At 35.4% G+C, this 15,197-nt stretch overlaps 1 protein-coding gene across 4 annotated transcripts in view; it reads left to right on the forward strand.

Annotated features, from left to right (window-relative positions):
• LOC116441343 (solute carrier family 12 member 7-like) overlaps positions 1–15,197 on the forward strand; it is a 69,099-nt gene that overhangs the window by 21,090 nt on the left and 32,812 nt on the right. For all 4 annotated transcript variants that reach the window (XM_032103142.1, XM_032103118.1, XM_032103126.1 and 1 more), the window contains exons 6-11: positions 2,147–2,277; positions 3,981–4,222; positions 6,863–7,074; positions 11,222–11,389; positions 12,783–12,881; positions 13,533–13,590. In XM_032103142.1, coding sequence (XP_031959033.1) covers positions 2,147–2,277; positions 3,981–4,222; positions 6,863–7,074; positions 11,222–11,389; positions 12,783–12,881; positions 13,533–13,590 — 910 coding nt within the window. The remainder of the gene's footprint in view (positions 1–2,146; positions 2,278–3,980; positions 4,223–6,862; positions 7,075–11,221; positions 11,390–12,782; positions 12,882–13,532; positions 13,591–15,197) is intronic.

Here is a 15,197-nt window from a genome sequence, read left to right on the forward strand (position 1 = left end):
AGCAACAGCAGGCAAAACCAGCTTCTTCTTCTTCTATATGCTCTATATGCTCCATATATTTTTTTGTTACAGAAGTGTGGATTATATTTCTTAATTGACCAATAAGATTAACACACGATTCTAGTTTTTCTTTTCTTAACCTATCCTGGTCTAATTCTAACAACCGTAAGTCTTACACAAGTGTTACATAGGTATTACACAGATTTACATATACAGTTTCTATCAGTTCTTATTGTTTATGTGAACATTCTAAAAAATGTGAACAGTATAATTCTATCTATATTTTGTCTAAAGAATTCTGTGAAAAGGTAACACTGCTGCAGCAAGAACTATGTTTAAGGTCTCTGCTACAGCTTTTTAATGTTTAAGGCACTTAGCATATATTTCTACTAAAAGTTAAAAATCTGTATTTCTATTTCACTTTAGTGTGACTTCATGTATCTCAGCTTATTCAAAGGTTTTAATTCAACCCCTGTGCTTTGGTTTCCCTCTGGGCCTGAGTCCAGAGGAGCTTTCACTCCAACAAGGGTTTTCAGAGCTGTTACTGAAGTTGTTGGGCAAAAGTAAAAGATACAATTTGTGTAGGATATAGAATAATTGTATTATAATTGTATTTCATGGATACAGTACCATATATTAAATAAAAATACAATAGATAATTTTGTTTTAAATACTTGTAGTTTATTATAAAGTTGAGTTATTCAATCAATTATTGATTTTATTCAAATTAGTGTGCAGATAACTAAAATGTTCTGCTCTTTTTCGCCCTCATATTTTTAAAGTTCATTGTAAAGGTTTTGTTTAACATCTGTCACAGACTTTGAAGCCTGCAGTTCTTACACGAGACAGGTCTTAATTTTCGTTGTTTCGTTGGTGGTGCCAGTTTCTTAGAGAAATGATGCTTGTGCTGGCATATATGGAGAAGGCTGAAAGCACAGATAAGAACCTAGGATGCAAAGGAGACCTGAGCAGCAGGATCCTTTCTTTTGCCTTTATATGCAACAGCATTATATTCAGCAAAAGAATTGGTGATGCATCATAATATCTTTGTTAATTTCTCATTCATTCATATTGAAAACATTGAAGCCTGTGGAACAGGCTGCCCAGGCGAATAGTGGAATTGCCATACTTGGAAGTGTTCAAAAAACAAGTAGATGTGGTGCTTAGGGACAGGGTATAGTGATGGACCTGGTAGTGTTAGGTTAATGATAGTACTTAATGATCTTGGAGGTCTTTTCCAACCTTAATGATTCTATGAAAAACAGCTTCAGACACTGCACATTGATGTATGTTTATTTAAAATCAAACCCTTCCTTTCTCTGTCTCCTTCTTTCTCAGTTGTCACAAGTGGGACAAATATGAATTTAAGAGTAGATGGAGAGGGAACCAGAGAGAAGAGTTTGCCTCGAGGGAGTTGGGTGGCATTCTAAAAAAAGAGAGGAAGTTCTTGACGCTTAGAGCCTTATTAAAAGGCAAATAGAGCAATGGAAATAGGGTATTGGTGGTGATGTAGTTTATGGCTTAAAGAAAGATGATGCATATGTATGGGAAGTAAGAGTGAGAAGAATTGAAAAACTCAGGGTCAAAGTAAATAGCATATAAGTGGACAAGAAAAAGCAATCCCTACCTAACACTTTTAAATAGTACTAAAAAAATGTGATCTGTAGTGAAAGTGGCAATGGTTTCATATACAGATGAAATAAAGAGTGTATATCAGTAGAAAATATTCTATTTTGTCCTTGTCTCATAAAGCAATTATTTTGGAAATTTACTGTTTGATGGGGAATAGCTTGAGGTTAGAAGCTAAAAATTCATTCACATCTATTTATACCTGTATATCCTTTTCTAATTTGTTTTTGTTTAGCTTGTGGAATTTTTCTTTTTCTTTCTTTGGTCTTCATTTTCTGTTCCATAGAAAACACACGTGGGGATATTAATTTTGAAACACACATTCTAACTGCCTAGTTAGTATAGACATTGACTACAGTCTTGGCATGAGCATGTCAATGGAGGCACATGCAGTGGTTATCGTGATTATGTTGATTGAATTATTCAGATTTTTGTTCTCTATTGCCGTCCTTAATCTGAAGGCCTGGAAGTGTTTTGTGTGTTGTTGTTTTTTTTTTTTTTTTTGTTAAATTCACAGCTGGAGGCTCTTACTACATGATTTCAAGATCTTTAGGGCCAGAGTTTGGTGGTGCAGTGGGACTTTGTTTCTACTTGGGCACAACCTTTGCAGGAGCAATGTACATTCTTGGTACCATTGAAATTTTATTGGTAAGTACTAGTTTCTCTTAAGACTAAATGTATTTGAGCTGTTTTGGAATATTGCTGATGACTGTTCTAAATGGTCTAAAATGCATTCTAGTCTGGTGATTGTTAATGTTTTGATAGTACACTTTCAGGATGTTGATATTTATTCTTACTCTACTTGTGACTATTTGAGAAAATTAAATTCTTATCAGTAATACAAAAATAAATTAAAGGCTATTTGATGTATATTTATTCTACTTAATTTAGGAACCAAGCATAAATCTTCTTTTTCCAAATGAGAGTCTGCAAGCCTAGATCAGGCAAGCATTACCGAGGTAACTCACTGCTGCCCAATGAAAAGTTCTGAAGAACATGAAGGTCATATCTCCAATGAGGCAATAATAATCTATCCCACTTCCTCATTTCAAACTACTGGCTTTGAGTTTTCATCTATTTGCAAAGATGCTGTGGCCCAGCTACTATGGCTTTGCTTCATCTGGGGGGGGGCAATAATTGGTCATCATATCAGAAACTTAAGATATGTACAGGAGATACTTCAGAATTCTTTCTTGTTACTTACAATGATCCATGTCATCAAATCCAGGCTTTTTAAAATTTGAATTAGAGATAGTCTTCACTAATGCTTGCTCGTGTGATCTGATCTATAGTAGCAACATGAGCACATGTTAAATTGTGGATTGAATTTGATGCAGTGTTCTCCCTATTAGATAGTCATGCTGGGTTTGTGTTGTTAATAAAAATGTACAGGTTTCAGCTACAGAATTTGAAGTAAAATGCCACCCAGGATATCTGACAAAGACCTCAGAATAGACTCCTGTCATAACCACAAGGCATGAGTATTGCTTTTTTTTTTCTCCACTGGGGCATGGATTATTTTGAGAAACAGAAATCAGTTGTCTGCCTGTGTTTTTCCCTGGCAAAGGCTGTGAACAGCAGGTCAACAAAATTCACAAGAACATCTTCAGGAGTACCTCCATATAGAGCCTGAAACTTCTGCAACATCACAATCTAGGGTTTTCTAACAATATATACTCTATCAGTAATATTTTTTTCAATTTGCTTTCTTTTTCTTCCATGATGATGTGACAATTCTCATCTTTTTCAGCATTCTAGTAAATATTAATTTGCTAAACTTAAGTTTAATCTAAAAAAATTCTGGTAAATAATTGTCTATTTTTGGTTTTTGCTTATAAATGTATCATGGTAGCCTCCTGTTCAAAGTTTCTTCCTGCCTTTAGGAATTATATTATTGAAAAATAGTCATTTTAGCAGTTTTTTGGAAGGAGTGGAGTTGCCTCAAGCCCTAATGTTCAAGCCCTAGCTGAGCAGAGAGGGTTTTTTTCAGGGGTGCTAGAAGAAGGAATATAGATATTGTTATGTAGTGTAGTGTGCTACTTCCTTTTCCACCCAAATTCCTTAGCGGTTTTTCCCATTTGGCAGACACATGAATTTAAGGAGTGGAAACTCTTTAATGGGAGAGAAGAAGCTGGAGCAAAAGCTGTATCCTATTCTCAAAATTTGTTTTTCTTCACCCTTGCCTTTCCCTTCCTTTTATCTCTACACTTTCTAAATGCCCAAATTTTCTGGCTAAAATCATTTGTGAAAGCAAAACTGGTGTAGAAGGTTAGATTTTGTAGTTCAAGTAAATGATTTTTTAATAAAATGTTCATTATTACATGTATGATAATTTGCCATATCACTTGCAGACCTATATTTCTCCAAGTGCCGCTATATTTAAAGTGGAAGATGTTGGTGAAGAAACAGAGGCTATGCTCAACAACATGAGAGTCTATGGAACATGTATTATCATTCTGATGGCTGTAGTAGTTTTTGTGGGAGTGAAATATGTCAACAAACTTGCACTGGTCTTCCTTGCCTGTGTGATTCTTTCCATCATTGCCATATATGCTGGAGCTATTAAGACTGCTTTTGACCCACCTGACTTTCCGTAAGTGCAATATCCAAGTTGTGTGGGTTATTAAAAAAAAAAAAAAGAAGCGTGGGGAGGGAATAGGTACTGCAACCATTTCATGTTTTAAGCTAAGCTTCAAAATACAACCACATTGGCTTCAGTAGTAGGTTTATGTAGTTTAAATATTGATGTGCTCATTTATTATTCTGAGTTACATATCCGAATCTTTCTCTCATTTTTCGTAAGATATGATAACTCTAGAAAATGTTCTTTGGTGCTTAAAATTACTGGCTTTTATTCCATCCACACCTAAGGAACAAGAAGGTGGGTTTTGCTGACAGTAAATATAACTGCTTTATCTAAAGATTTAAACTAAAAACCTATAGAATAAAATAAAAAGGTCAAAAAAAGCATTGTAGCTATGAACCATAGTTCGAAAGAAACTTTTAAACTTCTGTGTTGCGAGGAAATTTTTGAAACTTCCATTTCTCCCTACTTAAAATTGAAACATTGAGGTGTTTACATTCACTTGTGTTTGTGAAGCCTTTCCCGTTAGTAAAATAAAATTGTATTGTTATGCATGACACATTGCTTCTCAACATCCTCAATGTGCATAATTCCTAGCTCAATAAGAGTTATTTCTTTACTCCAGTTATTAGGTGCATTCCACTTTACCCAGTTGTGTGAGCTGCATTTTTGTGCATCTTTTTATCTTGAAAGAGAAAACAAAATTATATTGCTTAAGACATTATCAGAATAGGCTGATAACTTCAGTCTTGCATGGTACTTCATAATAAGAGTTATCCTTTGCTGTATGATTGCTACACAGTCGATGTTACTTTGAGGTGTTGGTAATTGCATTACAAATTAGCATTAGACCAGTACTTGTGGACGGTTTGTAACATAATGCCAAGTCTTCTGTTGAGAAGATAAGCATGATCAAAAATGTTGACATATTCCTGAATAAAACTTTTGTTTCTTACAACAACTTTCAGTTGCTATTATCCTGTAGCTGACTGGAAGAGAAATAGAAGCAACACCGAAGCCTTTAAAAAAAAAAATCATCGTAACATATGGCTAAATATTTCAAACTCTTATTTGTATCTGTATGAGGAGCATACAGAAGTTCTCTACAGAGAGCATACAGTCTAAGCCAGTTCTCATAGATTAGTTATGTGAAAGCTAGCAAAAGAAATTTTATATATATATATATATATCTAAAGAGAAAGTTTTAGTAATTTAAATATTTAGAAGTATGTTAATGAGAAGGTGCCGCAAAGATTAGTAGAATTTATGTCAAAACTAATATCAAAGATATTTTATTCCAGAGGAACAAAACACATCAAATCAAAGGAAATATCTTTCTGTCTCCTGTATAGGTAAAAGAGAGTTTATGTGGATATGTAGCATATAAAACTTACTACCAACTTATTCAAGTTCCTGGAAACCTTACATGAGCTGCTACTGTAATATTATTGTACTGGGGGAAAAAATATAAAAAGAGTTTATTTTCCAGGAAATATAATGGTTTAGAGTCTGCCTCAAAATGAGAAACTCAAGTGGGGTTCTATATAATGGTAAGACTGATCTGATAGTGGTTGTTAAAAAAAACCCCAAAAAAACAGCTTCCACTTAGCTGGTTGGTTAGGTTAATATCACTGACCTCCACTAAGTTTGTCCATTGTATAGGTGGTAAAATAGTTTACCTCAGGATCTCCCAGTTGAATCAAACTGAAGGAAGTTTCCATTGTTTGTATCATTTGACCCTGCTGCTATTGAGTCATCAAATCAGTAGCAATTGAAAAGAAAAATAAGCAAGGCAAGTGGCAAGATGATCTCTTTAGCAACAATTTTCTGTTAAATTTGCTCAACTTCCATGTGATGCTATACCTTGAAGCCTCACTGGTGTATCTGCCTAACCCACGTTTTATTTTATGTACCTTCTTTTGTTTTCATAGATAGCTATCATTCCATTATTCAACAAGCCTGGAATCCTAAACATCTTTTGTGTAGTTTAGCAAAGAGATAAACCTAGATCCTTAATATTCTGTGCTGGTAGGAATTTGCTTTTGACAACTGTTCTGACTTTTCTAATTTTCTTTCATTCCTGAAAAAAACAATTTCCTTCCCAATACATGATTCTTTAATGTGTACTCCCATCACTGTTGTTAAATTTTGTTGTTTAACCTTCCTGGCTTATTTCCTACCTTTTAGATTGTAATATTTTTGAGGATGATCTAAAGGTTTTATTTGCTACAAAAGAAAGGGCATGCTTTACTTGCTTAATCTTACTTTTATATTTTCTTCATCAGACTCATCTTTTAATTAAGTTTATAAAGTATTGCTTAATTTTACTTCTTTCTTGTAGGACTGAATGCGTCATGATTGCTGTTATTTCGTAGTCAAGCTGCTTAAATTGATTGTACTTTCTAAAGAATAAATCAGAAGGCAAAATAGCTGCTAATACCATAAAGTAGAAATATTTGATCCAAGTTCTAATGACTGTTGATAATAGTTTTAGATGTAGAAGCTATATACTATTTTAGTAGATGTAGTATAGGCCTTAAGGTAGGAAGTGTAAATAATAGGTTTCTGAAGAAGTCTAATGGACAAAAAATGGCTTAATTCACATCCCTGTATTGAAGGAACGCTGATTTTTGTTTTTCTTGTTTATAGTATCTGTCTCCTTGGAAACCGTACATTGTCAAAACGCAGCTTTGATGTCTGTGCCAAATTTACTGAAAGCAATAATAAAACAAAGACTACACCTTTGTGGCGCCTGTTCTGTGATAGCTCTTTGCTTAATGCTACATGTGATGACTACTTCAGTCTCAATAATGTAACAGAAATTCAAGGGATTCCAGGAATAATGAGTGGAGTTCTAACTGGTAAGTTGGAAAGCACAGTGATTTAAAAGCTTTTGGAAATTATTAATTTGGCCAATAGCTGGTCAGTAATATAGTAGTCTAGTCTATCACTATTTCTTTACCTCTAATCTGTGTGAAAGATTGCTATCTTGAGCATGCTTCTTCCTATAAAATTTTCATCTGGTTTTAGAATCAAGAATCTTAGTATCAAGTGCTTTAATTTGGGGGTAATTGGAGTTTTATAAGTTCTCTTTCAATGAAAAAGGTAATAAAGTGTTTATCACAGCTATTTTTTTACATGTGTATGCCAAGCACACATTTCAATATGCTATTCATTAATATGTTTTCAAACTCTTCTGGGGGAGAACTTGTTACCAGTTTATAGGTGGTGCAATGAGAATGAAGTTCTGTGGCTTATTCAATGTGTACAACAAGTTAGTGATTGAATTCAAGAAAAGCAGTCTACTAAATGTATAGATTTTTTTCTCTTTACGGATCTGTACAGTTGTGTCAGCTTGGAATTCCAATTGCATCGAGTCATAGGATTCATCTTAAATGTGTAATAATTTGCATTGTACACACACAAATAATGTTTCTGGGAATGAAATGGATGCTCTGATATCTCTCCCTTGCTTTCACTTAAAGTTTGATTTATATAAATATGCTACATAGGGACGCTAGACAATCACTGCTGCCATAGTACCCCAGTTATATATATCAAATATAAAGTGTACATTAACAGCTACTAAATGAAACATAGGCTTCTTTGAATCTAAATTTCTGTTTTAAAAAAAAATAGTTTTCTCAATGAAAAATGGAATTATTTGCTTGTTACAAGAAATGTAACTTAGGGTTTGTTCTCTGAATTTTATAATTACCGTATGCATAGCTACAATTTTTCATTAATAATTTTGCATTTCCTGCGCCAGATCACAAGTCAGCTGTATGTTCTAATTTTTTGCTACCCTGTGAGATTTAAATTGTGCTTTTACTTTTTGGAGGTTTCAGGCTGACTACTAATTTTTTCTCCTTTTGGAAAGATGTGCTTTTGTTCCATTCGCTGTTTTTTGAACTAGCAATCCTGTATAAAAGTATATTTTGCTAATTTATTCTCACATAATGCTAAGATCGCTAAAGACCAGGAATCTGCTGAAAGTTCAGTGTGAGCAACACACTTTCCAGTATTCATTGCTTTTTGCTTACCTATAGTGAATTTCATCAATTCCATTATGTTTACCCACTGAACCTGTTTTTTTGTTTTGGCTTTGTTTTTTTTTTTAAGTTCTTTGCAGTTGGGTTTCCTTCTACAAATTTCAATTAACTGAGTATTGCCAGCAGGCTCTCATCTTGGTCCTAGCTCCTTTTTTCGGGCTGTTTGAGTGTACTGGATAGCACTGGTTACATCCTGATGGTGTTCTTGTAAAAGCTTACTGGTGACTCCTCTGCATTACAAAGCTGTATTTCCATTTACTTTTACCTGTTACTTTCTGTCTTTGAACTGGTTTTTTTTTATCCATGTGAGGACATTCCCTCTTATCCAATGTCTGCTATAAATTCCTTGGGTGAGCAATATTTTAAAAACACGGGAAATACGGATGGACTGATCTAAGTGGATTGCCTTAATTTTTGTTTCCCTCAAGGAATTTGAATAGTTCTGACAATTTTCTTTTACAAAAGCTGAGTTGAGGCTTCCCCAGTTTTTCAAAACTCAAGAAAAACTGTGAATAACTACTAAGTTTTGTCAGAACCCAAAGATAATTCCTATCTTTATTGCCTCTATCAACTGCTATTGTTGCTGTTGACTGTTCCTGTGGAGATGCTACTCATGAGTCTTTAATTTCTATGTCTCCCTGAAACACTTTTAAATGAAAGAAATGGCCTTCTGTTTGTCCTTGGGTGTCAATATTATTTCACCTCAGCCTCAGGTCTTTCAGTGATCTTGGAGATTTTGGGCTGAGTACTGCTTTCCCTACTTTTGGAAGTGCGTGCTCTGCTCCTGTTCACTGATTAACATTTCTCTGAACAAGAACTACTTTGTAACAATGCATTTCACTATCCTAATTACACCAAATGCTAAAACTAGGCGTTCTACTTGCTGAGTGTGAGCACACGTTCTGATACCTAGTGTTCGCTTGAGCTCAAGTGGCACAGATTTCTCAAGGAGAGTTTTCTTCCACTTGATATATGTTCTACATTGTGTGAAGACTTTGGAGCTGCAGGCTCTGCAAATTAAAGTTTCTTGAGCTGTGACTGGGAGTATTCAGATGCCATGACTGCATGTCTTAGGAAGTGTGATAAGTCCACACCATTTATTGGGCACTCATATACAGTAAGTATTCATCTCTTATATACCTTCTGTGAATGTTGTCCTAACAATAACAAATCATTCTGCAAGTGACTGACTAAATACGCCTGTAACTCTAACAAAAAAGATACAATTCTGCAACTAGGTTTAATCAACGTTGTTCTGCTTCATGGTAGCATGTTGGTCTGATACATTGTACCAGGTCTCATGTATGTATCCTCAATGTTGCTAGAGGAGCCTTAGCAATCAAGGAATGGTCCTAGAAGGGGCAAATGTCTGGACTTTTCTGGAAAGCTATTCTTTTTTCTCACCCCAACTTTCAAGTCCACTTGGATTATCACTTTTGGGAAAATGAGCATAGGAAAGCTCTGTGTGACATGCTGTGAAATAGGAAAGTGATTTCTATTTAACAAAATATCTAAGCCAATTTTATCCACTTGTGCTGGCATGCACAGTTCCACAATTAAGTTTGTATGCATTGCAGTGCTCAAGTCATTGTCACTCCATATGTCGTGCTGAATAAAGGACACAAGCTGTTGAGTGCTCATTAAGAGTTTAAGTGCTTTTGATTGGCAGTTACAAACTAATTTTGGACTTTCTTCTTATGTTTCCCAGGGGGTAGGTAGATGCTAATTTGGAGATCTAGTCTTATTTTACGTCACTTCTCAAATTCCTGAAATTTAAAATTCTCTTGTTTCATTAACTCTTCTTAGGCTTCAGTTTTATCTCTAGATCAGTCTGTTACTCTTCTTCATTTGATTGAATACACATAGCATTCTTTACCATATAATACTTACTTTTAATCTTTGATCTGCTTTCTCTTCTGCTTCTCATGCACACTTCCATATATGCTTACCGATTGTAAGATTTTTGTTAAAAATCTGGGTATGAGTACCCTATCTTTGGCCACTTATGGTTTAAAGTCCATCTTCTATTTTACTCAAGGTTACTTTTTGCTATTATAAAAACTTAAAATATTGTACTTGAATTCCTTAAGGTTATTCAGGATGTCTGAAAATCGGCTATTTGATCATGCTGGCAGTCCATGGGAATTGTTTATTTCTTGTAAAATCCTTTGCCTTCTTGACGGGGCAGGAGAGTATCCACTTTGTTTCCTCACATATGATAGGACAACTTGTCTCATTTTCAAATAAGAATCAGTGTGGGCTGTTCTCACAATCTTACCAAGGTACAGAACCAGTGTTTCCACAAATGTAAGCTCTCAAAAGTTTCTGGCTTTTTGACCTATCAGTCTTCAAACAAATATGCTTCATTTGCTGGGGAATTTGAGCCATATTCTGCTGGGGGTTTTTTGCTTATAAGTGATCTTCTGAAGTCTGGTTACCCTGCTTTTGTCAACATGTGGAAATCTTTAGCCATGAACAGCTGAATCCTGAACTGTTATCCAGGATTATTCTGTACAGCAGGTCTCAAAGAACTCAAGTTACTGTTAAGTAGCATTTCTTTTTCATATTGCTCCTCAAAATACAAGAACAAGAAGTATTAGTATACACTGAGATTCCTTGAACCTGGAAGTAAGTTTCCTTATTTTTTCACAATAGTGCATCTGTGTGCGTGCGCAATGGAAATGTATGTTCTACAAATATATTAGAATTTAATTCTATAACTATATTTTCCTTTAAAAGAGGAGAAAATTTTGCAGGACGCATCTCACACTACTGCATTTTTACTGGCATGGACTGGAATGCCCACCAGTTACAATTGGTATTAATCATACTGGGAAATGTAATTATTTTTGTGTAAGAAAAAGGCATCTGATTTCTAGGATTATTGCATTCTCACTAGTCGATATCCTGAAACAGAGAGATGACACTGACTTTTGTTTTTTCCCTGACCTTGTAGATAATCTCTGGAGTGCCTATTCAGAAAAAGGATCAATAGTTGAGAAAAAAGATCAGCCCTCAGTTGCTGGATCAGAAGAGTCAAAAATGGGTGGACTTCCTTATGTTTTTACAGACATCATGACCTACTTCACAATGCTTGTAGGGATTTATTTCCCATCTGTGACAGGTAGATACAATTATTTTTCTTGCCTGAGGATGTGTACTTATACCTGGAAAAAAAAATTTCATGTGAAAATTTTTCATTTTCACCAATCTTATTGGTGACTCATTCTGTTGCTAGTTTCTGTGTCCAAGTTTATATACCTAAAACCTTCTGGTGCTAGGGAGACATGGGTCATGGCTGATGACTTTTGGAGGTTATAGGACTTAAACAGGAAATCTGTTTAAGGGCCAAATCTATGTCTGAAAAGAAGGCAAAATCCTCATGGGTTACTAAATGCTTATTCAAAATAAGATGCATACCTTTATAATACTTTAATCTTCAAAGGCATGAGAATGGTTTAATATTCAGATGATTCTGCAGGTATTCAAGATGCCCGGTTAACTGCCTGGGCTTTGTTTAAATGTCCAATATTTTTTTGCCACACTAACTACGTAGACTTTTTTGTCAAGCTTAAACTAGTTGTATTTCATTTTCCTCAGCTCATGCTTGACTGAAACAACCAGACATGTTTTTCTTCTCAAGTCCCAGCTGAAGTAATATCAAGTAACAGAATAGAACTCCAGTAAGAAGCTGCAGCACTGTTTGCTAGTATTATCAAGTGGAAGTGTCCCTTTGTATTCACTGTTTGAACCCCACTGCTCCCATTTCTTTACTTCAGATGCTTACCAACATTTCATCATATCTGAACCCATGGTTAATGTTTCATTCCATGGAGTTTGACAATGTTTTTGCACTGGAGCATCTTGACGTTAGCTTCTATGTTTTTGCTTCCAGTGGTCAGGTCAGCTCTAGGAGAGATGGCAGAAATAGTTATTGTATGGGTTTCTTTCCCTCCTATGAGAGTATGTTCTACAAAGTACTTCTGTTCTCTTTTTAGATTCACATACATGTGTACATGTGATTTTTCTAACCATTCTTTTTCTTGCCTGCTCTTTTCTTTTTTGCTTCAAAGCTTTTTTTGTTAGTTTATTGATTTGCTTGCATATGTTATTATGATGGTCTGTTTAGTAGAAAGTTAGTGCCTTAGGTCACACTGGCTAAAATTGCTAAATCCCTATTAATTTATAACATCCACCCCCAGTATTTTGCTACTCCTTGTATTTCTTCATTTCAAGAATGATTCTGAGGTTATGCTTGAAAAATAATTTTTTTTAATCAGTCTTTTTACTGACCTTTATAGGATTTGCTTATTCAACTGGGTAGTAACACAGATTTCTGAATAAAATGAAGGTATAAATTGATGATTTGTGAAGGATTATATTATACTTTTGTAGCCTGCTTCATTGGTAATCCCTCTGTTAAATTTGGCTTAAAATTAGATGTTCATATTCTATTAGTTATTAACATGGAATTATTGTTAATTGTTTTTATGACATAAATTTTGTCCCTTTTTAAGGTATTATGGCAGGTTCAAACAGATCTGGAGATCTAAAGGATGCTCAGAAATCTATTCCTACTGGAACGATTTTGGCTATTTCGACTACATCTTTTATTTGTATCCTTTATACTATGACTTTTTTCTAGTCTACATTTTGTAGGTGTAACAGAATTTTTACTGGAAAGTCATTAGAGTTCCCCGAGTATAAAATGAATGAAATATAAACTGAAAAGAAATATTTTATATTTGTCTAAAATATCAGTATTATTTATAAATATTATTAAAATATGTCGAAATTTATTAACAATTATATACTATATTCTACTAGTGCTTCAAATTCCAATATATAATTGATGGTTTTAGTCAAGCGATCCAAAGGTTTTTAGCATTGTTTCAGTTGGCAGGTTGTTGTTATACTCAGTATAATCAGATCTTAAACCAAACAACCAGCAATTGAAGTTGTCGGTCCTTCAAAACCTAGTGTACACAAGTAATTGCTTATTTGTATGAGAAAATACCTGTTCTGTTGCATGATATATGAACTGGCTATTTCCAATACTTCACAAATCGCTATGAATCAAATACAGTCATGAAGAACATAAACCAAAAATTGTAGCATGGAAGAACTAAAACAAACAAACAGCAACCAGGAAATGCACATACACTTCATTGTTGTGGATGTTTTCATTTCATACCTAGGTGAAAAGTGGTGGGGTTTTTTCTATGTGATTTTTTTAGAGAGTAATCTTCCTTCAGTCTCAGTAACAGATCTCTCCTGTATAGTGTTGTTTGGTGCCTGTATAGAAGGTGTGATATTAAGAGATAAGTAAGTCGTATTCAACTTCTAATATTACAGGGAGTATAATCATAAGTTATATTAATAGGACTTATTAATGGCTCTTCTGTGAAATACGCATATGGTATATATTTCTTTTGCTTAGGTTAAAACTGGAGGGAAAGCTTGTCTGTTAAACTGAGATGGCTGCAAAAACTGGTCAGGTTACCAGACTTTATGCCTTCAAGAAGCAGAAGCAGAACCTAAGATAAATGTTTGAAGTTGAACCAGCCTAATAAAATGTTCTTGACAAAGAAAGTCATAATTAGTATTTGCAGAACTGATGCATGGGGATAAGGGGATATTACTTTGGGAGAAGTAATAGGCTTTTGAAGAACAAATTTAAAAATTTGGGGGTTACGTGACAATGGGACTTTGTAAGACTGCAGTGCACCATTATGATTTCCTCTAGACATATGACTATTTTTTGTTTTAAAATCTCAGTTTTACATCAGGAGTCATCTCGATTTTCAAGCATGTAGTTGCCTGACAAATTTAAGGCCTAATATGAAGGATGAATGGAATAAATATGATGGATATGAGCATGAAGAAAATCTCCAGATTTTGATCAATTTCTCCGTTAGGAGAAGTTGGTTAAGATGAAATTTTTGTCAGGTTTTGCATTTGTTTTCTTGCTGGTGTCTGGTTCTCTTTTCTACTGAGGCCCACATTTGCTTTTGGTTGTGGCAGTGGGGTATTGTTTAAAAGGTGGTGAAGTTGATGCTGAGACTACTTATTTCATTAGTCTAGAAGGAAAACCGGAAGTTAAAAGCTGGTTTCTAATCAAACTAATACAAGAAGCAGCAGGCTTCTTCCATGAAAGGCTTTTGACATTGTCTCTCACAGCATCCTCATAGGCAAACTCAAGAAGTGTGGAGAGTAAGGTGGATTGAGAAGTGGCTGACTGGCAAATCCCAGAGGGTCATGGTCAGTGGCAGAGTCTAGTTGGAGGCCTGTGTCCCCCAGGGTTCTATACTGGACCAGTAGTATGCCCTTGTGGCCAAGAAGACCAGTGTAATCCTGGGTTGCACTAGGAGGAAGAGCATTGCCAGCAGGTTGAGGGAGGTGATCCTGCCCCTCTACTCAGCCCTGGTGAGGCAGTATTTGGATTGCTGTGTCCATTTCTGGGCTCCTCAGTACATGAGAGACATGGAGTCCCTGGAGGTCCAGTGGAGGGCTATGAAGATAATAAAGGAATTGGAGCATCTCTCTTACGAGAAAAGGCTGAGGGAACTGGGCCTGTTCAGCCTTATGAAGACATGACTGAGAGGGGACCTCATCAATGTATTTAAGTAAGTAAAGGAGGGGTGCCAAGAAGGTGGACCTGGGCTCTTGTCAGTGGTGCCAGCCAACAGGACAAGAAGCAGTGGGCAGAAACTGATGCACAGGAAGTTCGACGTGAATATGAGGATGAAATTCTTTACTGTGCGGGTGACTGAGCACTGAAACAGATTGTCCAGAGAGGTTGTGGAGTCTCCCTCATTGGAGATATTACAGAACTATCTGGATGCAATCCCATGCAATGTGCTCTGGCATGACTCTGCTTGAGCAGAGAGGTTGGATCAGGTGACCCACTGTGGTCCCTTCCAACCTTACTT

Source organism: Corvus moneduloides, chromosome 1, assembly GCF_009650955.1.
Source record: "Corvus moneduloides isolate bCorMon1 chromosome 1, bCorMon1.pri, whole genome shotgun sequence".
Lineage (NCBI taxonomy): Eukaryota > Metazoa > Chordata > Aves > Passeriformes > Corvidae > Corvus > Corvus moneduloides.